This window comes from Parambassis ranga, unplaced genomic scaffold (assembly GCF_900634625.1).
Source record: "Parambassis ranga unplaced genomic scaffold, fParRan2.1 scaffold_21_arrow_ctg1, whole genome shotgun sequence".
Taxonomy (NCBI): Eukaryota; Metazoa; Chordata; class Actinopteri; family Ambassidae; genus Parambassis; species Parambassis ranga.
The window spans coordinates 9,278,237-9,302,884 of NW_021144767.1; the positions used below are offsets into that span (position 1 = coordinate 9,278,237).

The 24,648-nt window shown below is 45.5% G+C and overlaps 2 protein-coding genes, 1 long non-coding RNA gene and 1 pseudogene across 3 annotated transcripts; all 4 read right to left on the reverse strand.

Moving 5' to 3' along the window:
• Positions 1 to 2,975: 2,975 nt before the first annotated feature.
• Positions 2,976 to 4,179, reverse strand: LOC114429926 (mitochondrial ubiquitin ligase activator of nfkb 1-A-like). The gene is made up of 4 exons (XM_028398528.1): positions 4,141 to 4,179; positions 3,763 to 3,850; positions 3,345 to 3,682; positions 2,976 to 3,230 (listed from the first exon to the last, which is right to left on the reverse strand). The coding sequence occupies exons 1-4, from the start codon at positions 4,177 to 4,179 to the stop codon at positions 3,009 to 3,011; spliced, it is 687 nt and encodes a 228-aa protein (XP_028254329.1). The 3' UTR covers positions 2,976 to 3,008.
• A 6-nt stretch (positions 4,180 to 4,185) lies between these two features.
• Positions 4,186 to 6,457, reverse strand: LOC114429812 (uncharacterized). Its single transcript, XR_003669932.1, has 3 exons — positions 6,420 to 6,457; positions 5,847 to 5,925; positions 4,186 to 4,297 (listed from the first exon to the last, which is right to left on the reverse strand). It is a non-coding gene; the product is annotated as an uncharacterized LOC114429812 (long non-coding RNA).
• Positions 6,458 to 10,763: 4,306 nt separating this feature from the next.
• On the reverse strand, positions 10,764 to 14,357 carry LOC114429927 (mitochondrial ubiquitin ligase activator of nfkb 1-A-like). The gene is made up of 6 exons (XM_028398529.1): positions 14,342 to 14,357; positions 13,704 to 13,782; positions 11,997 to 12,156; positions 11,619 to 11,706; positions 11,183 to 11,538; positions 10,764 to 11,072 (listed from the first exon to the last, which is right to left on the reverse strand). Exons 3-6 carry the CDS (start codon positions 12,117 to 12,119, stop codon positions 10,764 to 10,766), a joined length of 876 nt encoding a protein of 291 aa, XP_028254330.1. The 5' UTR covers positions 12,120 to 12,156; positions 13,704 to 13,782; positions 14,342 to 14,357.
• Positions 14,358 to 18,692: 4,335 nt separating this feature from the next.
• LOC114429804 (mitochondrial ubiquitin ligase activator of nfkb 1-A-like) lies at positions 18,693 to 22,244 on the reverse strand (annotated as a pseudogene).
• Between the last annotated feature and the right edge of the window lie 2,404 nt (positions 22,245 to 24,648).

Consider the following 24,648-nt stretch of genomic DNA (forward strand, 5'->3'; position numbering starts at 1 on the left):
ACCTTTATTTATAAAGCGCCTTACTACAACTGGAGATTGCCCAAAGCTCTTTATACATGAAACAAAATAAAAAAAAATTAGAACGAGAGAAATAATAAAAACAATAAAAACGATAAAAGAATACCATAAGACACGGCGATGTCTTAAAAGCCTCTCTCAACAGCTGGGTCTCAAGTTTGCCTTAAACAGTGGCAGGTCTGTGCATAGCTCAAAGGGAAGGCTATTCCACACTTTAGGACCTGACACCGCAAAAGGCCCTGGTCAGTTGGTGAATGTTTAAAATCTCAGACACACAAGTGCCAAAACATTAAAAACAGCAGAAGTTTCAAATCGATTCTGAACTTCACAGGGAGCCAGTGGAAAGAGTAGAGGACAGGTGTGACGTGATCATGCTTATGACTGTGAGCATGCAGGCAGCAGCGTTCTGTACTAGCTGTAAGTGATCCGACGCTTGGTTAACTCCAACATAGAGTGCGTTACAATAGTCAGGACGGGAGCTAACAAAAGCATAAATGGTTTCTCCTGATCTCTCTGACTCAGGAAGGGCTTGACTTAGGCGAGGAGGCGAAGCTGAAAAAAGCTAGCCCTAACCACAGAATCGATTTGTTTCTCAAATTTTCTTGAAGACGTTTCGCTGCTCCTCCAAGCAGCTTCATCAGTTCTAACTGTTGGTGGGAAACATGGTTTATATGTGGTTGCAGACCTCAGTGGGTGGGTCTGGGTGAAACTTAAAAAACAATAGCACTAAATGTTTCCATACTTACCTGTGATGATCTGGCTGACTGGGCCAGGTGTGTCTAACGACTATGAAACTGCCGGAGGTGGACTGGTTGACAGCCCTTTGTCCTCAAAGGAGTGTCCTCTGTCTCTGAGGTGGAGGTGAACAGCTGAGTCTTGTCCTGAGGAGGTGGCTCTCCTGTGCTGAGCCATTCTTCTGTGGAGTGGTTGTTTAGTTTCTCCAATGTACAGATCAGAGCATTCCTCACTGCACTGGACTGCATATATCACATGCTGTGTTTCTCCCTGGGAGTTGTCATGGGTTTGAAATGGACCGGGATGTCATGGTTATTGAAGATCCTGTGGAGTTTCTCTGATACTCCTGACACATATGGAATGGAGATGTTCCTTCTTGTTTTTGTGGCTTTGGTAAGTGCCCACTTGGGGTAGCCACAGGTGGGCAACATACAACGTGCTAGAGCAGACTGTCAAACTGATGAACTCCAAAACGGCCATTAAATGGCACCAAAACATCCCATAACTGTGGCGGAGCAACGAAGCGGCACATACCACTAAAACACCCAGCGCTGACACATCGGTCCAAACGCCATGTGAGTGGTACATATAGTGCTTCAGCAGATTGTCTAAGCGATAAAGTCCAAAACGGGCACTAAATGCCATCAAAACAGCCTCCAGCAAAATGGCATGTTGCTTAAAAACAGAGGCACGTGAGCCACAGATCGCCACATACCACTAAAACAGTCAGACATGGCACCAAAACAGCCAGACATGGCACTTTGAGATCGGTACATACTACTTCAGCAAGCGAGGCATGCCAAATGCCTGCACAGGGTAATTAATGGGATCCTGTGTCATCCACCTGCTCCTTTTTTTCACCCTAAACCAGGCTTGATGTCACACTCTTCACCTTGTACTGCCTCCTTCACCTCCACACACACACTTGTTTTTCCCTTTTCATCTATGTGTTGTCAATGTTGACTCATTGCTGGTTAGAGATGACAGAAATAGTACACTTGATGACTCACTAGAGGTCTTTTCAGACACCAGGTGCTGCTGCCACCAAGCGTTTGTAACTATATGAAAAAAATGGCCTGAACTCTGATCTTATCAGCTGCCATTTGATGTGGAGGCACAGGCAGGTACACAGGGTCTATGACCACATATGCTGTAAGATCATCTCATGTCACTGTGACACAGAGCTCCCTCCCTGATTCAGAGGTGGATGACCATTTTCTTTCATGATATGATGCTTAAACATTCAATGTATTACCGTCAGGCACAAAGAATATGATGAATGCCTGTCAAAACAACACTTGTGTCCACCTCCTGGCAACAAGAGTGATTACATTAATACCAGTGATGAATGGAGATTGTTCTGGGTTTACCAGGAACTTTACAGAGCTAGTACTGTCCCTGTCTATCTAGAGCATCTTTGCCAGGTTTTCCCCATCAGAAGCTCGACCATACTCCTTGTCACTCCATGCTGCTGTACTTTATACTAATTTACTGTTGTTCCCCACTTCAGCTTTGCCTCTTGGAATGCCAGGATAGGTATTTCACCACATTTAAAGATCCAGTATAGTGTGAAATGCAGCATTGCTTGCTGTTAAAAGGCTCTATCAGCATAGTGTAAACTTTTATCTAGGTTTCTGGGTAAGACCATTGATCATGTTTTCTGAAACCCAGAAAATATGTTATTGTGTGGAGGTATCCAGGGGAGTTAGGATAACCAAAAGCGATGTGTTATCTTCATCATTTTATACGTTTAATGAGTTGGTTGGATTCTTGGTTTTAGAGCATCCCCCTATATTGTGTTCTGTTCTTTTCAGACTGCCTGTAAACAGTTAGAAGGTGGAATTTCTCTTTTTAAATGAATGGAGTAGCAAACGGTAACAAGTGAAACATCCTCATTAAGAGAGATACTTTACTGACACAGAACATCATGGCCAGATATTTACAGTACAATTGGAGGCAAGGCAAGCTTTATTTATATAGCACCATTCATACACAAGGCAATTCAGAGTGCTTTACATAAGATAAAATCACAGAATAAAACATTTTAAAACACTCAATTAAGAAGGAAATTAAAATCATAAAAAGAATAAAATCATAACATCAAATGTTGTGACAGAGCTTGGTAGCAGGTGTAGCAGCAGCATGTCCACAGTTCCACAGTATACGGTTACATGGCTGAGAGAGGCAGATGACAGATGTTCTCCTGATTATTTTCCCCATCTTCAACAGGATTCCCTCCTTTCGTTGTCACGCTGTCAGCGAAGCTTTCCATGTAGGTAGAGTGCCGCTGCACCGGCTAAAGCAAATATAACAGCAAAACGCTTCCACGCTTTGGTCGCAGCGCTGTATTGTTTTCGTAAAGTGTCATAGTCTGCCATGCTCAGAAAGTACTTAGATCCATCAGAAGGGGGTCTAAGATTCAGGGTGCCATCTGGGTCCAGCGTCAGCTGGCCTACACCAGTAACACGTGTGCCCACCTGAAAAAAGGTGCATATTTTCATAATGTATTGTTACTATGTAAATTATTAGTGATAAGCAACAGACATTTTGTTGTGAATTAACTATTAAAATAACGAGCATTGGTAACTGACTCTAAGCATTTCCTCGGTCTCCAGTCGACTGTAGGACTTCACCCCGCTGAAATACCATCCAAGAACACTGAATCCATGGCTGACCTGGAGAAACCTCTTGTACAACATCTCCATGTTCAGTCCAGAGGCCTTCAGTGGACAATGGACTTGGACTGCAGTCCCATCCGAACCCCTTAATACGAAGGGCACCGATGTCACTTGTTGATGACTCTTGAAAAGAGCAGAGTAAAGGCTGCTCAATCCCAGCCTGGGCTCTGTGACTTCCACTTTGTGCACCACACCAACAATGTCTTCATGACACTGACTCCTCAGTGGCTCGCCTACAGGCTCCACAACACCTACAATATATACACAAACATACAGTATGAAGTGGAAATACATAATCATCACTTGTTTGTATTGATCCAGTTCTGGTTACCTTCAACAACAGCATACTGCAGACGTGCTCCTGGTGTAACCTCCAAAGTGTCTTTAAGGTTTCCATCTATGTTGATGTGGGAGGCATTCTGAATATGACACACACATAGTCAGATGGCACATGGAGGTTTTACAAACTTGCACATTACACTGCATGACCATCACCAACAACATGTTAAAGGGCTGCAAAGGATTTTAGTTAAACAAGTAGGAGAGCTTTTCTCAAGCATTTTTGCATGGTGTACTTCTTTGTCAGAGACTAGTGAGCTGTCAGCATGCACTGAATGCAACAGTCCCTCTGTAAGTATTAGCAGTCAGAACCGCAATTCACTTTGCAGACTACTGCTATATAATGTTAATGAAATACATTCTTACTCACATCAAGCTCATCTGCTGTCTTCTTCTTCTTTCTATACATATAGCAAAGGCCTGAAACAGCCAAGCCGGCCCCAAGACACAGTGCCTCTGTCAGTGAAAAACCGAGACAGAATTTCGCCATTTCCTCTGGATGCCCTGTCACGGTCCTAAGAGCAATCCTGCACAAACATAAAACATGTAAGAGACTGTGAGATGCATCTTCCTGCATCTTAGCCATGTACTCAACTCCGAACCAACAGCAGGTGGAAATTAAAGCTGCAAGCAGCATTGCGGGCCCTCGCGCACCTTGCGACCCGCAGGGCCATTGCAGTTTCCTGTCCTATGCTCTTCTCTCCTCTCATTTCCAGAGACGTAGAACAAAAACATGTTTAAAAGAGAAATTTCCTGCTGGGAGGTGGCGCTATGACCGTGTCATCATATTAGCATATATCTGTTCAGACTCGGGTCCATAGCAGTACTGTAAGATTTTGTCCACATTGCATGAAGTATGTTGGAGGTATGGCAGAAAATACTGTGTTTCTTTGTATTGGCAAATGGTCAACTTTGAGGCCACGCCCCCGCCACACCGTAACTCTTTTGTAAGAGTTTTGGAATGCGTCTGCTTTCCATGGTGTCCTGAGTGGACACAGTGAATTTCAGCCCAATTGGATGAAGTATGCGAGGCGTGAAAAGTTTTGTAGCAGGGTGACAAATAGGCAAAAAATGGCCACAAAAGTCAAAATGGCGGACTTCCTGTTGGGTAGTAATCCCTAAGGTTTCAATAGGGCTCTTGCACCATTCGGTGCTCGGGCCCTAACTATTACTGAGTGGTTACATGTTATTTCCTTAACAATCAGCCCTAAACTAAACTCACTTTAACAATAACTTGTAAACTTGGCCACACTTGTTGTTACTTGACACACTGTCTGTGTTAAAAGTCCAGTTAAATGAGAATCCGTATCCTGTCGGTCTACCCCAAAGTGGCATTTGGCCTGCCTCGCTTGATGAAGTGGCATGTGGCGATCTCAAAGTGCCATGTCTGACTGTGTTAGTGGCATGTGGCGATCTGTGGCTCACATGCCAGCTTCTGGGGATGTTTTGGTGCCATTTAATGCCTGTTTTGGACTTCATCAGTAGGACAGCCTGCTCTAGCACCATGTGTCACTCATATTATAATATATGAATGTATGGATCTTCCAGGGGTTCGTACAGCTCTGTGGCTCATATACCTGTTTTTAGCAGAATGCCACTGTCTGTGTCTGTCAGCGGAAGACAAGGAGCTGCACATAGCTAAACAGCAGCAGTATATATAGCGGCTTCCTCAAAGCTCCAAAGTCCCAGATGAGAGGAGAGATGGGCCCTGCCTCTCTGTATGAGGCGCTGTAGCCTAATGTGAAATGAGGCCTTCTGCCTCTTGATGAGGTTTGATATAGTACATGGACATGGGATAAAACGCTGCATTGGGGAGATGAAAACATAAACCAAAAGAATAACCCGGTGATGAACGTGCAAAGGTGTGCGCTATGGTTACGGTATGATGTGCTGCGTTATGTTACGACACGCTGCGGTCAACAAAAACTGTGGCCACCCAGCTTCTTCTCTCCTCCTAACACCTGTGACGGTGAGTGAGTGCCCCTTTAATAGAATCCGGTTGTCACCACCTACACCACGTGACGCAAATATTCCCCATCACCATGACAACCATACGACAAACAACAAATTACTCACTATATGTCTGCTCCAGTCTTCCTTCTAAGACTCTGACGACAGTCCGCTCGTCTCAACAGGTTTATTGGAAAGTGTGAAACTGAAAACAAACACATACAACGAATTACCAACAGTCAATATGCATTTATGAACTAAAACTGAATTCAGTATTATTAATACGTTGTATGTCTAAATATAAATGGTTGATGAGAGTTTGACTCCTGCAAGATTAAGTAAATTCAATACAAATGTTTTAGACGTGTGTGTTAAATGCAGGGCAGAGAATTGTTGCAGTTTGCACCAAGATGAAAGAATTTTGGACAGAAATTGTAGAAATAATGCAGGAAATCCTACAAATCAACATTGAACTAGAACTTACATGTTTTTATCTTAGGCATCCCTCCCAATAGATACAAGATAAAACACAGAGAGCAATTTGTTGATTTAAGTTTGTTACAAGCAACAAAGGTCCTACCAGCGGCTAGCGCCCTCTACAGTCGAAGACCACAACAGTCAAAGAAGCACTCGATCAAATGTAAAAAAATGTCAACACAAGCACAAAACCACACCATAAAGTCACAACAAAGTACTCACTATATGTCTGCTTCTGTCCTGTAACTACTGAACAACTACACAACAAAAAGCTGAGTGACACGTACCTTTGAACCGCTCTCTGTCTCCATGGTAACATGACGCTTTAGATGAGCAGCTGGGACTCTTAAATAACCACGTCATAGAATGCAGTGAGCATCTGTTTCTAAATAAATTATATAAATAAAGCTGCCTTTTTATAACAAAACAGCTGCACTGCCACCATCTATGGCTCCTACAGTATATATGACTGCTGTTAGCCGTTCCTGTCCTGATCCAGACTGTTGTCGGCAACACAGGGGAGAGCGTCTCCAGGGCAGCATTGCTTGCTGTTAAAAGGCTCTATCAGCATAGTGTAAACTTTTATCTAGGTTTCTGGGTAAGACCATTGATCATGTTTTCTGAAACCCAGAAAATATGTTATTGTGTGGAGGTATCCAGGGGAGTTAGGATAACCAAAAGCGATGTGTTATCTTCATCATTTTATACGTTTAATGAGTTGGTTGGATTCTTGGTTTTAGAGCATCCCCCTATATTGTGTTCTGTTCTTTTCAGACTGCCTGTAAACAGTTAGAAGGTGGAATTTCTCTTTTTAAATGAATGGAGTAGCAAACGGTAACAAGTGAAACATAGCTTCCGGCGCGGCCTCGCGGTAGCAGCCAGCCAGAGAAGCTCCGCACACCGCGGGTGTATTAAGTTGTTTTTCGTAATTTATTCCTACTCTACACACTCTACTTCGTACTAAATCGAAGTATAAGCGGTCAGGCACTGCAATAATGCGTCTTTTTCGGACTTTCTTCGTGGTCTTCGTCGCTTTTGGAGCACTTTTATCATGCCGCGTCTCGGCCGTGACGGAAACACGCCAGGGCTCCATTGTTTACACCAGGGATCAGCTGATGAGTCTCCAGCACAGCGGGATGTATGGCCAGCGACACGAAATCCCCAAAGAACTAAGAAGGAAACAACGCGGAAGCAGAGGGGGCAAAAGAAGACAGCTGAGGAAAAGAAGATACAAGCCGTATCTTCCTTCTATCGTCATGGGTAATGTTAGATCACTGGGTAAGATGGAAGAGTTAACATCTCGCACAAAGAGCGAGTGTGTGTTTCGTGAGGCGTCTGTAATGTGCTTTACAGAGACGTGGCTGCACGCAAACATACCGGACTCTACCGTGAGTTTAGCCGGCTTTCAGTTGGTACGGGCGGACAGGAACTGCACCGAGGCGGCAGGAAGAAAGGAGGGGGACTGGCGCTCTACGTGAACAACCGGTGGTGCAGCCCGGGACACGTTACGGTAAAGGAGCGTGTGTGCAGCCCGGACATTGAACTGCTAGCGGTGAGTCTACGTCCGTATTATTTGCCCAGAGAGTTCTCTCACGCCATTGTACTCGTTGTTTACATGCTCCCTCGGCTGAGGCGTCGCGGGCTACTGACGTCATCAGCTCTGTGACCGCGAGGCTTCAGACCCAGCACCCTAATGCCTTCATAGCGATTTCTGGCGATTTTAACCATGTTAATCTGAAATCAACTCTGCCCACTTTCAAGCAGTTTGTGGACTGTAAAACAAGAGAAAATAAACCTCTAGATTTACTGTATGCTAATGTTAAAGAGGCATACAGCTCCATAGCTCTCCCTCCCTTGGGCAGATCAGACCATAGCCTAGTCCACCTCAAACCCCAGTATATACCAGCAGTACAGCGGCAGCCGGTGACCACCAAAACTGTACGGAGGTGGACACCGGAAGCCCTGGAGACCCTGCAGGGATGTTTTGAGGTGACTGACTGGGATGTGTTCTGTGACACCCACGGTGAGGATAGACACACTCACAGACTGTATCACAGAATATGTTAATTTTTGTACATTCTCTAATCCCCCAGGTCAATACGCTGCTTTCCAAACAATAAACCATGGGTGACAAAGGACATCAAGGCATCACTCAACAGAAAGAAGACAGCCTTCTTGAGTGGAGACAGAGAGGAGATGAGGAGGGCCCAGGCAGAGGTGAGGGAGAATTGGAGAGGGCAAGGAGAGCTACAGGAGGAAGCTGGAGAGCCAACTTGCCCGGAACAACTTGAGGGAGGTATGGAGTGGTATGCGAACCATCACCGGCCACAATAGGATCTCCGACCAGCTGATGGATGGAGATCTGCAGGAGGCCAACCAGCTGAACCTGTTTTTCAACAGGTTTGATAGTCCACTCCCTGACCACCCCCCCCCCCCCCTCCCTGTGATGCACCATTAACACCTGTCGATAACAACAATGTACCTCCTCCTCCTCCCCCTCCCCCTAACCACACTAACCAGTCTCACCTCCCCATCAATAACATCACCCTGCCCCCCTTACCCCACCTCCCATTAACAACCCCCCACCCTCCCCCATCAGATCTCTCTCTCTGCTCTTCTGTGTCCACAGTTACCATCACCACAGAAGATGTGAGGAGGGAGTTCAGTCGCCTACGACCGGGAAAAGCTGCAGGACCGGACGGACTCAGCCCCAGAGTACTCAGGGACTGCGCCACACAGCTGTGTGGGGTCTTCCAGCACATCTTCTCCCTGAGTCTGAGCCTGATGACTGTCCCTGCCCTGTGGAAGACAACATGCCTTGTTCCTGTGCCCAAGACCAAACATCCGAGCACACACAGCGACTACAGACCAGTTGCTCTGACTTCACATGTGATGAAGTCTCTGGAGAGGCTGGTCCTGAAACACCTGCGTGCTGTTGTGGAACCATCGCTGGACCCCCTGCAGTTTGCTTACCAGCCCCGTATTGGAGTGGAGGACGCCATCATCTACCTGCTGCACAGAGCACACACCTACTTGGAGGAGGCAGGTAACACTGTTAGAATCATGTTCTTTGATTTTTCCAGTGCGTTTAACACCGTGCAGCCTGCCCTTTTGAATAGGAAGCTCCTGGACATGCAGGTAGAGACCCCACTGGTCACCTGGATCACTAACTATCTTACAGGTCGACCACAATTTGTGAGGCTGAGGAACACCGTCTCGGACACGATAGTGAGCAGCACGGGGCACCCCAGGGCACGGTACTGTCTCCATTCCTGTTCACACTCTATACATCGGACTTCAGACACTGCTCACAGTCCTGCCACCTGCAGAAGTTCTCGGATGACTCTGCCATTGTGGGCTGTACCAGCAGAGGTCGGGAGGCGGAGTATATGAGTGTGGTGGACAGCTTTGTGGAGTGGTGCGGACAGAACCACCTGCAGCTGAATGTCACAAAGACAAGAGAGCTGGTGGTGGACTTCAGGAAGCACCAGACACTCCCAACCCGGTCAGCATCAAGGGTACCAACGTGGACATTGTGGACAGCTACAAATACCTGGGTGTCCACAATGTCCACAAACTGGACTGGTCCACAAACGCAGAGGCAATATACAGGAAGGGACAGAGTCGCCTGTATCTACTGAGGAGACTCAGGTCCTTTAACGTCTGCCAGACCATGCTGCAGATGTTTTACCACTCGGTGGTCTCCAGCGTCATCTTCTACGCTGTAGTGTGCTGGGGCAGCAGGATGAAGGCGGCCGACACCAACAGACTCAACAAGCTCATTAGGAAGGCTGGCTCGGTGCTGGAGTGGAGCTGGAGTCTGTGGTGGAGGTGACGGAGAGGAGGATACTGAGGAAACTCCTCAGTATTCGTAACAACACGTCTCACCCCCTGCACGACACACTGCTGTCCTACAGGAGCACATTCAGCGGTAGACTGAGACTACCGAGGAGCAGCACAGAACGCCACAGGAGGTCCTTCCTGCCAGTGGCCATCAGACTGTATAACTCCTCCCCTTTCTGTAGGGAAGCGCTAGATAATCATGTCAGGCATCACTGTCATTCCCTCCACTGGTCTATATTTATGTTTACTTAGCACCTTACATCTCCATGTTGTATCCATGTATCATATATTGTGCTCATACTGCGTACTGTACTCTTATTTTGGATTATAGTGACACTTATACTCTTATACTCTGTACTTAACTGCATTTAATGTAACTTGATACCTCTGGCACAAGAATTTCCTTCGGGATTAATAAAGTTTTATCTTATCTTATCTTATCTTATCCTCATTAAGAGAGATACTTTACTGACACAGAACATCATGGCCAGATATTTACAGTACAATTGGAGGCAAGGCAAGCTTTATTTATATAGCACCATTCATACACAAGGCAATTCAGAGTGCTTTACATAAGATAAAATCACAGAATAAAACATTTTAAAACACTCAATTAAGAAGGAAATTAAAATCATAAAAAGAATAAAATCATAACATCAAATGTTGTGACAGAGCTTGGTAGCAGGTGTAGCAGCAGCATGTCCACAGTTCCACAGTATACGGTTACATGGCTGAGAGAGGCAGATGACAGATGTTCTCCTGATTATTTTCCCCATCTTCAACAGGATTCCCTCCTTTCGTTGTCACGCTGTCAGCGAAGCTTTCCGTGTAGTAGAGTGCCGCTGCACCGGCTAAAGCAAATATAACAGCAAAACGCTTCCACGCTTTGGTCGCAGCGCTGTATTGTTTTCGTAAAGTGTCATAGTCTGCCATGCTCAGAAAGTACTTAGATCCATCAGAAGGGGGTCTAAGATTCAGGGTGCCATCTGGGTCCAGCGTCAGCTGGCCTACACCAGTAACACGTGTGCCCACCTGAAAAAAGGTGCATATTTTCATAATGTATTGTTACTATGTAAATTATTAGTGATAAGCAACATTTTGTTGTGAATTAACTATTAAAATAACGAGCATTGGTAACTGACTCTAAGCATTTCCTCGGTCTCCAGTCGACTGTAGGACTTCACCCCGCTGAAATACCATCCAAGAACACTGAATCCATGGCTGACCTGGAGAAACCTCTTGTACAACATCTCCATGTTCAGTCCAGAGGCCTTCAGTGGACAATGGACTTGGACTGCAGTCCCATCCGAACCCCTTAATACGAAGGGCACCGATGTCACTTGTTTGTGCAAGACTGGCTTATCATGACTCTTGAAAAGAGCAGAGTAAAGGCTGCTCAATCCCAGCCTGGGCTCTGTGACTTCCACTTTGTGCACCACACCAACAATGTCTTCATGACACTGACTCCTCAGTGGCTCGCCTACAGGCTCCACAACACCTACAATATATACACAAACATACAGTATGAAGTGGAAATACATAATCATCACTTGTTTGTATTGATCCAGTTCTGGTTACCTTCAACAACAGCATACTGCAGACGTGCTCCTGGTGTAACCTCCAAAGTGTCTTTAAGGTTTCCATCTATGTTGATGTGGGAGGCATTCTGAATATGACACACACATAGTCAGATGGCACATGGAGGTTTTACAAACTTGCACATTACACTGCATGACCATCACCAACAACATGTTAAAGGGCTGCAAAGGATTTTAGTTAAACAAGTAGGAGAGCTTTTCTCAAGCATTTTTGCATGGTGTACTTCTTTGTCAGAGACTAGTGAGCTGTCAGCATGCACTGAATGCAACAGTCCCTCTGTAAGTATTAGCAGTCAGAACCGCAATTCACTTTGCAGACTACTGCTATATAATGTTAATGAAATACATTCTTACTCACATCAAGCTCATCTGCTGTCTTCTTCTTCTTTCTATACATATAGTAGCAAAGGCCTGAAACAGCCAAGCCGGCCCCAAGACACAGTGCCTCTGTCAGTGAAAAACCGAGACAGAATTTCGCCATTTCCTCTGGATGCCCTGTCACGGTCCTAAGAGCAATCCTGCACAAACATAAAACATGTAAGAGGACTGTGAGATGCATCTTCCTGCATCTTAGCCATGTACTCAACTCCGAACCAACAGCAGGTGGAAATTAAAGCTGCAAGCAGCATTGCGGGCCCTCGCGCACCTTGCGACCCGCAGGGCCATTGCAGTTTCCTGTCCTATGCTCTTCTCTCCTCTCATTTCCAGAGACGTAGAACAAAAACATGTTTAAAAGAGAAATTTCCTGCTGGGAGGTGGCGCTATGACCGTGTCATCATATTAGCATATATATCTGTTCAGACTCGGGTCCATAGCAGTACTGTAAGATTTTGTCCACATTGCATGAAGTATGTTGGAGGTATGGCAGAAAATACTGTGTTTCTTTGTATTGGCAAATGGTCAACTTTGAGGCCACGCCCCCGCCACACCGTAACTCTTTTGTAAGAGTTTTGGAATGCGTCTGTTCCCTATGGTGTCCTGAGTGGACACAGTGAATTTCAGCCCAATTGGATGAAGTATGCGAGGCGTGAAAAGTTTTGTAGCAGGGTGACAATAGGCAAAAAATGGCCACAAAAGTCAAAATGGCGGACTTCCTGTTGGGTAGTAATCCCTAAGGTTTCAATAGGGCTTGCACCATTCGGTGCTCGGGCCCTAACTATTACTGAGTGGTTACATGTTATTTCCTTAACAATCAGCCCTAAACTAAACTCACTTTAACAATAACTTGTAAACTTGGCCACACTTGTTGTTACTTGACACACTGTCTGTGTTAAAAGTCCAGTTAAATGAGAATCCGTATCCTGTCGGTCTACCCCAAAGTGGCATTTGGCCTGCCTCGCTTGATGAAGTGGCATGTGGCGATCTCAAAGTGCCATGTCTGACTGTGTTAGTGGCATGTGGCGATCTGTGGCTCACATGCCAGCTTCTGGGGATGTTTTGGTGCCATTTAATGCCTGTTTTGGACTTCATCAGTAGGACAGCCTGCTCTAGCACCATGTGTCACTCATATATTATAATATATGAATGTATGGATCTTCCAGGGGTTCGTACAGCTCTGTGGCTCATATACCTGTTTTTAGCAGAATGCCACTGTCTGTGTCTGTCAGCGGAAGACAAGGAGCTGCACATAGCTAAACAGCAGCAGTATATAGCGGCTTCCTCAAAGCTCCAAAGTCCCAGATGAGAGGAGAGATGGGCCCTGCCTCTCTGTATGAGGCGCTGTAGCCTAATGTGAAATGAGGCCTTCTGCCTCTTGATGAGGTTTGATATAGTACATGGACATGGGATAAAACGCTGCATTGGGGAGATGAAAACATAAACCAAAAGAATAACCCGGATGAACGTGCAAAGGTGTGCGCTATGGTTACGGTATGATGTGCTGCGTTATGTTACGACACGCTGCGGTCAACAAAAACTGTGGCCACCCAGCTTCTTCTCTCCTCCTAACACCTGTGACGGTGAGTGAGTGCCCCTTTAATAGAATCCGGTTGTCACCACCTACACCACGTGACGCAAATATTCCCCATCACCATGACAACCATACGACAAACAACAAATTACTCACTATATGTCTGCTCCAGTCTTCCTTCTAAGACTCTGACGACAGTCCGCTCGTCTCAACAGGTTTATTGGAAAGTGTGAAACTGAAAACAAACACATACAACGAATTACCAACAGTCAATATGCATTTATGAACTAAAACTGAATTCAGTATTATTAATACGTTGTATGTCTAAATATAAATGGTTGATGAGAGTTTGACTCCTGCAAGATTAAGTAAATTCAATACAAATGTTTTAGACGTGTGTGTTAAATGCAGGGCAGAGAATTGTTGCAGTTTGCACCAAGATGAAAGAATTTTGGACAGAAATTGTAGAAATAATGCAGGAAATCCTACAAATCAACATTGAACTAGAACTTACATGTTTTTATCTTAGGCATCCCTCCCAATAGATACAAGATAAAACACAGAGAGCAATTTGTTGATTTAAGTTTGTTACAAGCAACAAAGGTCCTACCAGCGGCTAGCGCCCTCTACAGTCGAAGACCACAACAGTCAAAGAAGCACTCGATCAAATGTAAAAAAATGTCAACACAAGCACAAAACCACACCATAAAGTCACAACAAGTACTCACTATATGTTCTGCTTCTGTCCTGTAACTACTGAACAACTACACAACAAAAAGCTGAGTGACACGTACCTTTGAACCGCTCTCTGTCTCCATGGTAACATGACGCTTTAGATGAGCAGCTGGGACTCTTAAATAACCACGTCATAGAATGCAGTGAGCATCTGTTTTCTAAATAAATTATATAATAAAGCTGCCTTTTTATAACAAACAGCTGCACTGCCACCATCTATGGCTCCTACAGTATATATGACTGCTGTTAGCCGTTCCTGTCCTGATCCAGACTGTTGTCGGCAACACAGGGGAGAGCGTCTCCAGGGCAGCATTGCTTGCTGTTAAAAGGCTCTATACAGCATAGTGTAAACTTTTATCTAGGTTTCTGGGTAAGACCATTGATCATGTTTTCTGAAACCCAGAAAATATGTTATTGTGTTGAGGGTATCCAGGGGAGTTAGGATAACCAAAAGCGATGTGTTATCTTCATCATTTTATACGTTTAATGAGTTGGTTGGATTCTTGGGTTGTAGAGCATCCCCTAGATGTGTTCTGTTCTTTTCAGACTGCCTGTAAACAGTTAAGAAGGTGGAATTTCTCTTTTTAAATGAATGGAGTAGCAAAACGGTAACAAGTGAAACATAGCTTCCGGCGCGGCCTCGCGGTAGCAGCCAGCCAGAGAAGCTCCGCACACCGCGGGTGTATTAAGTTGTTTTTCGTAATTTATTCCTACTCTACACACTCTACTTCGTACTAAATCGAAGTATAAGCGGTCAGGCACTGCAATAATGCGTCTTTTTCGGACTTTCTTCTGTCGGGTCTTCGTCGCTTTGGAGCACTTTTATCATGCCGCGTCTCGGCCGTGACGGAAACACGCCAGGGCTCCATTGTTTACAACCAGGGATCAGCTGATGAGTCTCCAGCACAGCGGGATGTATGGCCAGCGACACGAAATCCCCAAAGAACTAAGAAGGAAACAACGCGGAAGCAGAGGGGGCAAAAGAAGACAGCTGAGGAAAAGAAGATACAAGCCGTATCTTCCTTCTATCGTCATGGGTAATGTTAGATCACTGGGTAAGATGGAAGAGTTAACATCTCGCACAAAGAGCGAGTGTGTGTTTCGTGAGGCGTCTGTAATGTGCTTTACAGAGACGTGGCTGCACGCAAACATACCGGACTCTACCGTGAGTTTAGCCGGCTTTCAGTTGGTACGGGCGGACAGGAACTGCACCGAGGGCGGCAGGAAGAAAGGAGGGGGACTGGCGCTCTACGTGAACAACCGGTGGTGCAGCCCGGGACACGTTACGGTAAAGGAGCGTGTGTGCAGCCCGGACATTGAACTGCTAGCGGTGAGTCTACGTCCGTATTATTTGCCCAGAGAGTTCTCTCACGCCATTGTACTCGTTGTTTACATCGCTCCCTCGGCTGAGGCGTCGCGGTCTACTGACGTCATCAGCTCTGTGACCGCGAGGCTTCAGACCCAGCACCCTAATGCCTTCATAGCGATTTCTGGCGATTTTAACCATGTTAATCTGAAATCAACTCTGCCCACTTTCAAGCAGTTTGTGGACTGTAAAACAAGAGAAAATAAAACTCTAGATTTACTGTATGCTAATGTTAAAGAGGCATACAGCTCCATAGCTCTCCCTCCCTTGGGCAGATCAGACCATAGCCTAGTCCACCTCAAACCCCAGTATATACCAGCAGTACAGCGGCAGCCGGTGACCACCAAAACTGTACGGAGGTGGACACCGGAAGCCCTGGAGACCCTGCAGGGATGTTTTGAGGTGACTGACTGGGATGTGTTCTGTGACACCCACGGTGAGGATGTAGACACACTCACAGACTGTATCACAGAATATGTTAATTTTTGTACAGATTCTCTAATCCCCACCAGGTCAATACGCTGCTTTCCAAACAATAAACCATGGGTGACAAAGGACATCAAGGCATCACTCAACAGAAAGAAGACAGCCTTCTTGAGTGGAGACAGAGAGGAGATGAGGAGGGCCCAGGCAGAGGTGAGGGAGAAGATTGGAGAGGGCAAGGAGAGCTACAGGAGGAAGCTGGAGAGCCAACTTGCCCGGACAACTTGAGGGAGGTATGGAGTGGCATGCGAACCATCACCGGCCACAATAGGATCTCCGACCAGCTGATGGATGGAGATCTGCAGGAGGCCAACCACTGAACCTGTTTTTCAACAGGTTTGATAGTCCACTCCCTGACCACCTCCCCCTCCCCCTCCCTGTGATGCACCATTAACACCTGTCTATAACAACAATGTACCTCCCCCTCCTCCCCCCCCCCTAACCATACTAACCAGTTTCACCCCCCCATCAATAACATCACCCTGCCCCCCTTACCCCACCTCCCATTAACAACCCCCCACCCTCCCCCATCAGATCTCTCTCTCTGCTCTTCTGTGTCCACAGTTACCATCACCACAGAAGATTGAGGAGGGAGGTTCAGTCGCCTACGACCGGGAAAAGCTGCAGGACCGGACGGACTCAGCCCCAGAGTACTCAGGGACTGCGCCACACAGCTGTGTGGGGTCTTCCAGCACATCTTCTCCCTGAGTCCTGAGCCTGATGACTGTCCCCTGCCCTGTGGGAAGACAACATGCCTTGTTCCTGTGCCCAAGACCAAACATCCGAGCACACACAGCGACTACAGACCAGTTTGCTCTGACTTCACATGTGATGAGTCTCTGGAGAGGCTGGTCCTGAAACACCTGCGTGCTGTTGTGGAACCATCGCTGACCCCCTGCAGTTTGCTTACCAGCCCCGTATTGGAGTGGAGGACGCCATCATCTACCTGCTGCACAGAGCACACACCTACTTGGAGGAGGCAGGTAACACTGTTAGAATCATGTTCTTTGATTTTTCCAGTGCGTTTAACACCGTGCAGCCTGCCCTTTTGAATAGGAAGCTCCTGGACATGCAGGTAGAGACCCCACTGGTCACCTGGATCACTAACTATCTTACAGGTCGACCACAATTTGTGAGGCTGAGGAACACCGTCTCGGACACGATAGTGAGCAGCACGGGGGCACCCCAGGGCACGGTACTGTCTCCATTCCTGTTCACACTCTATACATCGGACTTCAGACACTGCTCACAGTCCTGCCACCTGCAGAAGTTCTCGGATGACTCTGCCATTGTGGGCTGTACCAGCAGAGGTCGGGAGGCGGAGTATATGAGTGTGGTGGACAGCTTTGTGGAGTGGTGCGGACAGAACCACCTGCAGCTGAATGTCACAAGACAAGAGAGCTGGTGGTGGACTTCAGGAAGCACCAGACACTCCCTAACCCGGTCAGCATCAAGGGTACCAACGTGGACATTGTGGACAGCTACAAATACCTGGGTGTCCACATTGACCACAAACTGGACTGGTCCACAAACGCAGAGGCATTATACAGGAAGGGACAGAGTCGCCTGTATCTACTGAGGAGACTCAGGTCCTTTAACGTCTGCCAGACCATGCTGCAGATGTTTTACCACTCGGTGGTCTCCAGCGTCATCTTCTACGCTGTAGTGTGCTGGGGCAGCAGGATGAAGGCGGCCGACACCAACAGACTCAACAAGCTCATTAGGAAGGCTGGCTCGGTGCTGGGAGTGGAGCTGGAGTCTGTGGTGGAGGTGACGGAGAGGAGGATACTGAGGAAACTCCTCAGTATTCGTAACAACACGTCTCACCCCCTGCACGACACACTGCTGTCCTACAGGAGCACATTCAGCGGTAGACTGAGACTACCGAGGAGCAGCACAGAACGCCACAGGAGGTCCTTCCTGCCAGTGGCCATCAGACTGTATAACTCCTCCCCTTTCTGTAGGGAGAAGCGCTAGATAATCATGTCAGGCATCACTGTCATTCCCTCCACTGGTCTATATTTATGTTTACTTAGCAACCTTACATCTCCATGTTGTATCCATGTATCATATATTGTGCTCATACTGCGTACTGTACTCTTATTTTGGATTATAGTGACACTTATACTCTTATACTCTGTACTTAACTGCATTTAATGTAACTTGATACCTCTGGCACAAGAATTTCCTTCGGGATTAATAAAGTTTTATCTTATCTTATCTTATCTTATCCGCATTAAGAGAGATACTTTACTGACACAGAACATCATGGCCAGATATTTACAGTACAATTGGAGGCAAGGCAAGCTTTATTTATATAGCACCATTCATACACAAGGCAATTCAGAGTGCTTTACATAAGATAAAATCACAGAATAAAACATTTTAAAACACTCAATTAAGAAGGAAATTAAAATCATAAAAAGAATAAAATCATAACATCAAATGTTGTGACAGAGCTTGGTAGCAGGTGTAGCAGCAGCATGTCCACAGTTCCACAGTATACGGTTACATGGCTGAGAGAGGCAGATGACAGATGTTCTCCTGATTATTTTCCCCATCTTCAACAGGATTCCCTCCTTTCGTTGTCACGCTGTCAGCGAAGCTTTCCGTGTTGTTAGAGTGCCGCTGCACCGGCTAAAGCAAATATAACAGCAAAACGCTTCCACGCTTTGGTCGCAGCGCTGTATTGTTTTCGTAAAGTGTCATAGTCTGCCATGCTCAGAAAGTACTTAGATCCATCAGAAGGGGGTCTAAGATTCAGGGTGCCATCTGGGTCCAGCGTCAGCTGGCCTACACCAGTAACACGTGTGCCCACCTGAAAAAAGGTGCATATTTTCATAATGTATTGTTACTATGTAAATTATTAGTGATAAGCAACAGACATTTTGTTGTGAATTAACTATTAAAATAACGAGCATTGGTAACTGACTCTAAGCATTTCCTCGGTCTCCAGTCGACTGTAGGACTTCACCCCGCTGAATACCATCCAAGAACACTGAATCCATGGCTGACCTGGAGAAACCTCTTGTACAACATCTCCATGTTCAGTCCAGAGGCCTTCAGTGGACAATGGACTTGGACTGCAGTCCCATCCGAACCCCTTAATACGAAGGGCACCGATGTCACTTGTTTGTGCAAGACTGGCTTATCATGACTCTTGAAAAGAGCAGAGTAAAGGCTGCTCAATCCCAGCCTGGGCTCTGTGACTTCCACTTTGTGCACCACACCAACAATGTCTTCATGACACTGACTCCTCAGTGGCTCGCCTACAGGCTCCACAACACCTACAATATATACACAAACATACAGTATGAAGTGGAAATACATAATCATCACTTGTTTGTATTGATCCAGTTCTGGTTACCTTCAACAACAGCATACTGCAAACGTGCTCCTGGTGTAACCTCCAAAGTGTCTTTAAGGTTTCCATCTATGTTGATGTGGGAGGCATTCTGAATATGACACACACATAGTCAGATGGCACATGGAGGTTTTACAAACTTGCACATTACACTGCATGACCATCACCAACAACATGTTAAAGGGCTGCAAAGGATTTTAGTTAAACAAGTAGGAGAGCTTTTCTCAAGCATTTTTGCATGGTGTACTTCTTTGTCAGAGACTAGTGAGCTGTCAGCATGCACTGAATGCAACAGTCCCTCTGTAAGTATTAGCAGTCAGAACCGCAATTCACTTTGCAGACTACTGCTATATAATGTTAATGAAATACATTCTTACTCACATCAAGCTCATCTGCTGTCTTCTTCTTCTTTCTATACATATAGTAGCAAAGGCCTGAAACAGCCAAGCCGGCCCCAAGACACAGTGCCTCTGTCAGTGAAAAACCGAGACAGAATTTCGCCATTTCCTCTGGATGCCCTGTCACGGTCCTAAGAGCAATCCTGCACAAACATAAAACATGTAAGAGGACTGTGAGATGCATCTTCCTGCATCTTAGCCATGTACTCAACTCCGAACCAACAGCAGGTGGAAATTAAAGCTGCAAGCAGCATTGCGGGCCCTCGCGCACCTTGCGACCCGCAGGGCCATTGCAGTTTCCTGTCCTATGCTCTTCTCTCCTCTCATTTCCAGAGACGTAGAACAAAAACATGTTTAAAAGAGAAATTTCCTGCTGGGAGGTGGCGCTATGACCGTGTCATCATATTAGCATATATATCTGTTCAGACTCGGGTCCATAGCAGTACTGTAAGATTTTGTCCACATTGCATGAAGTATGTTGGAGGTATGGCAGAAAATACTGTGTTTCTTTGTATTGGCAAATGGTCAACTTTGAGGCCACGCCCCCGCCACACCGTAACTCTTTTGTAAGAGTTTTGGAATGCGTCTGTTCCCTATGGTGTCCTGAGTGGACACAGTGAATTTCAGCCCAATTGGATGAAGTATGCGAGGCGTGAAAAGTTTTGTAGCAGGGTGACAAATAGGCAAAAAATGGCCACAAAAGTCAAAATGGCGGACTTCCTGTTGGGTAGTAATCCCTAAGGTTTCAATAGGGCTCTTGCACCATTCGGTGCTCGGGCCCTAACTATTACTGAGTGGTTACATGTTATTTCCTTAACAATCAGCCCTAAACTAAACTCACTTTAACAATAACTTGTAAACTTGGCCACACTTGTTGTTACTTGACACACTGTCTGTGTTAAAAGTCCAGTTAAATGAGAATCCGTATCCTGTCGGTCTACCCCAAAGTGGCATTTGGCCTGCCTCGCTTGATGAAGTGGCATGTGGCGATCTCAAAGTGCCATGTCTGACTGTGTTAGTGGCATGTGGCGATCTGTGGCTCACATGCCAGCTTCTGGGGATGTTTTGGTGCCATTTAATGCCTGTTTTGGACTTCATCAGTAGGACAGCCTGCTCTAGCACCATGTGTCACTCATATATTATAATATATGAATGTATGGATCTTCCAGGGGTTCGTACAGCTCTGTGGCTCATATACCTGTTTTTAGCAGAATGCCACTGTCTGTGTCTGTCAGCGGAAGACAAGGAGCTGCACATAGCTAAACAGCAGCAGTATATATAGCGGCTTCCTCAAAGCTCCAAAGTCCCAGATGAGAGGAGAGATGGGCCCTGCCTCTCTGTATGAGGCGCTGTAGCCTAATGTGAAATGAGGCCTTCTGCCTCTTGATGAGGTTTGATATAGTACATGGACATGGGATAAAACGCTGCATTGGGGAGATGAAAACATAAACCAAAAGAATAACCCGGTGATGAACGTGCAAAGGTGTGCGCTATGGTTACGGTATGATGTGCTGCGTTATGTTACGACACGCTGCGGTCAACAAAAACTGTGGCCACCCAGCTTCTTCTCTCCTCCTAACACCTGTGACGGTGAGTGAGTGCCCCTTTAATAGAATCCGGTTGTCACCACCTACACCACGTGACGCAAATATTCCCCATCACCATGACAACCATACGACAAACAACAAATTACTCACTATATGTCTGCTCCAGTCTTCCTTCTAAGACTCTGACGACAGTCCGCTCGTCTCAACAGGTTTATTGGAAAGTGTGAAACTGAAAACAAACACATACAACGAATTACCAACAGTCAATATGCATTTATGAACTAAAACTGAATTCAGTATTATTAATACGTTGTATGTCTAAATATAAATGGTTGATGAGAGTTTGACTCCTGCAAGATTAAGTAAATTCAATACAAATGTTTTAGACGTGTGTGTTAAATGCAGGGCAGAGAATTGTTGCAGTTTGCACCAAGATGAAAGAATTTTGGACAGAAATTGTAGAAATAATGCAGGAAATCCTACAAATCAACATTGAACTAGAACTTACATGTTTTTATCTTAGGCATCCCTCCCAATAGATACAAGATAAAACACAGAGAGCAATTTGTTGATTTAAGTTTGTTACAAGCAACAAAGGTCCTACCAGCGGCTAGCGCCCTCTACAGTCGAAGACCACAACAGTCAAAGAAGCACTCGATCAAATGTAAAAAAATGTCAACACAAGCACAAAACCACACCATAAAGTCACAACAAAGTACTCACTATATGTCTGCTTCTGTCCTGTAACTACTGAACAACTACACAACAAAAAGCTGAGTGACACGTACCTTTGAACCGCTCTCTGTCTCCATGGTAACATGACGCTTTAGATGAGCAGCTGGGACTCTTAAATAACCACGTCATAGAATGCAGTGAGCATCTGTTTCTAAATAAATTATATAAATAAAGCTGCCTTTTTATAACAAAACAGCTGCACTGCCACCATCTATGGCTCCTACAGTATATATGATTGCTGTTAGCCGTTCCTGTCCTGATCCAGACTGTTGTCGGCAACACAGGGGAGAGCGGTCTCCAGGGCCGAAGGGCGGTGTCCTCCGGGGCCAACTCCCTAACCCTGACTCGGTAGCAAAGAAGGATGGAGGTGGTGGTGCACTGAGTACTAATGAGGAGCATTATTTCCAGCTGTGCTGAATGAACACCAGAGAGAACACAGCAGCTCTTCACTCCAACATGCAGCCTTTTGCAACCCACATAACACAGACAGCGTCTCACTTCCTGTCACCGCTTTATTGTGGCGGGGTGTGTCCCTTTAACTTCCGGGGCACAACCCCGCGTTTCCTCTCGCTCCATGGCCGCTGCCGTCCCTGTGCTTGGCGTGCTCCGGTTAGCATTCTGGCAAAAGTAACGATTAAAGTGCTTCATGACCCAAACGAACCGCGCCGATTGAATCTAAATCATCTCCGTAAATATCCACTCAGCGGCGAGTCATTTATTGACCCTGCGAACTTTGGTTTATTATCGAATGCGGTGCCGCGGTCATTCACAAAGCCTATAGGCTAACCGCTAGGCTAATGGCTAAGCTAACGTTGTTAATACCGGTCTTTATTTTAATAGACCGTGCTATTTGTGTTACTTTTATGGCCGAACGTTCGGCATAGTGTTAGAATATCGACTGAATTCTTTATTATTGGTTGTTTTGTTCGTTTTGTATAGTTTTTGTTGCTTTTGTGGTTAAAGCCAAACCGGCCTATGGTGCTTCTGAACTGACCCATCGACATGCACAAACAAATTGTTTGTTTACCTAAACATTTAAATGTTATGAACCTGTGATTAGCTTATTGCTGATTTAATTTGATTTATTATAAAGTGCATCATTAGCTTCACCTTTACCCAAAGCTTGAAAGTTGAATGATTGATTTATAAATGTTATCATTAAATAACCTGAGCGTTATATGCTGTATGACCAATAGCATTGATGGTATTATTTATTCATCATTATGCATCGTTATGTATGGATGTATTTATTTACTTTCTTGATGGAAGATCATTTCATTCATACTGAATTTTAATGTGTGTGTTTGACCTTGTTTAGGTCAGGTTTTTTCCTTTAGCTTGAAATCCAGTTCAACATGGCGAGCTGCCCGATCACCCTGTGACGCTGTAGGATTATAAAAACCTTTTTTTTGGCCTCCTACTACGGACCTATTTGAGTTTTCCCCATTTTTTTTTCTTGAACTCAAACCTTTTTTTGGAACATTGAATGAACTATTGTTTCCTGAATGAACTGAAATATGGACAGAACTGCAGAGTGACCTTCTGTCATCACAGTTTGGATTGTTTATTGTGCATATTATTACTGAATACCTGTTTATATATATTACATAGTAATAAATACATTTATTATCATTCATAACTTGCTGTTACTGTCCTATTGCATATCTGCTTATTACATGACAATAATATATTTATTTGAGCTCTATTATTTTCTTTGGTGTCTTATTCACACACTCAGCCTCCATAGCCGAAGCTACTTTTGTTGCTTTATTACATCTATGGCCCCATAGTGCGTTACACTTTCATATTCAGCTGTGTAGCTCGGCCTCTTGCTGTGCTCTGTTTCCATTCAGGCTGATGGAAGCTGTAGAGATGACAGTGATGCTGCAGCATCATCATCCAGGGAGCTCAGACTGAAGGAGGACCTGTCCTCTGTGAGCTTCTGTGTTCCTCTGACGGGGAGATGCGTGTGGTGGATCTGCTGGTTCAAGAGTCTGATGGCTGAGGACAAGAAGCTGTTTCTGGGTCTAGTCCATGTGCGGATGCTTTGGTAGATCCTGCAGTGAAAAGAGTGTGTAGCTGAGGTGTGTGGGGTCTCTGAGGGTTTTCTGTGTTTTCCTGAGTGATGAGTAATGAAGGTGGTTTGCAGGGAAGGCAGGTGAGAGCCAGTGATGTGCTCTACTGTCTTCAGCACTTGTTAGAGACCTGTGGTCTGCAGCAGAGCAGCTTCTGTAGCAGGGAGGGGTGAAGATGTCAGTGAGGACCTCTGAGAGCTGGTCAGTGCTTTGAGGAGCCATCCTGGAATGCCATGTGGCCCAGGTGACCTCTGCTCCTGTCTTTGTAGCCAGTGATGGAGAATCCACATCCACACCCTTCATACTTTTACTCTGAATCAACAATAGATGTGTCCCAATGCAAGACGTTTGTTCTTCAGGTGTGTACATTTGTGCATCATCAGCATACCATGAAATGT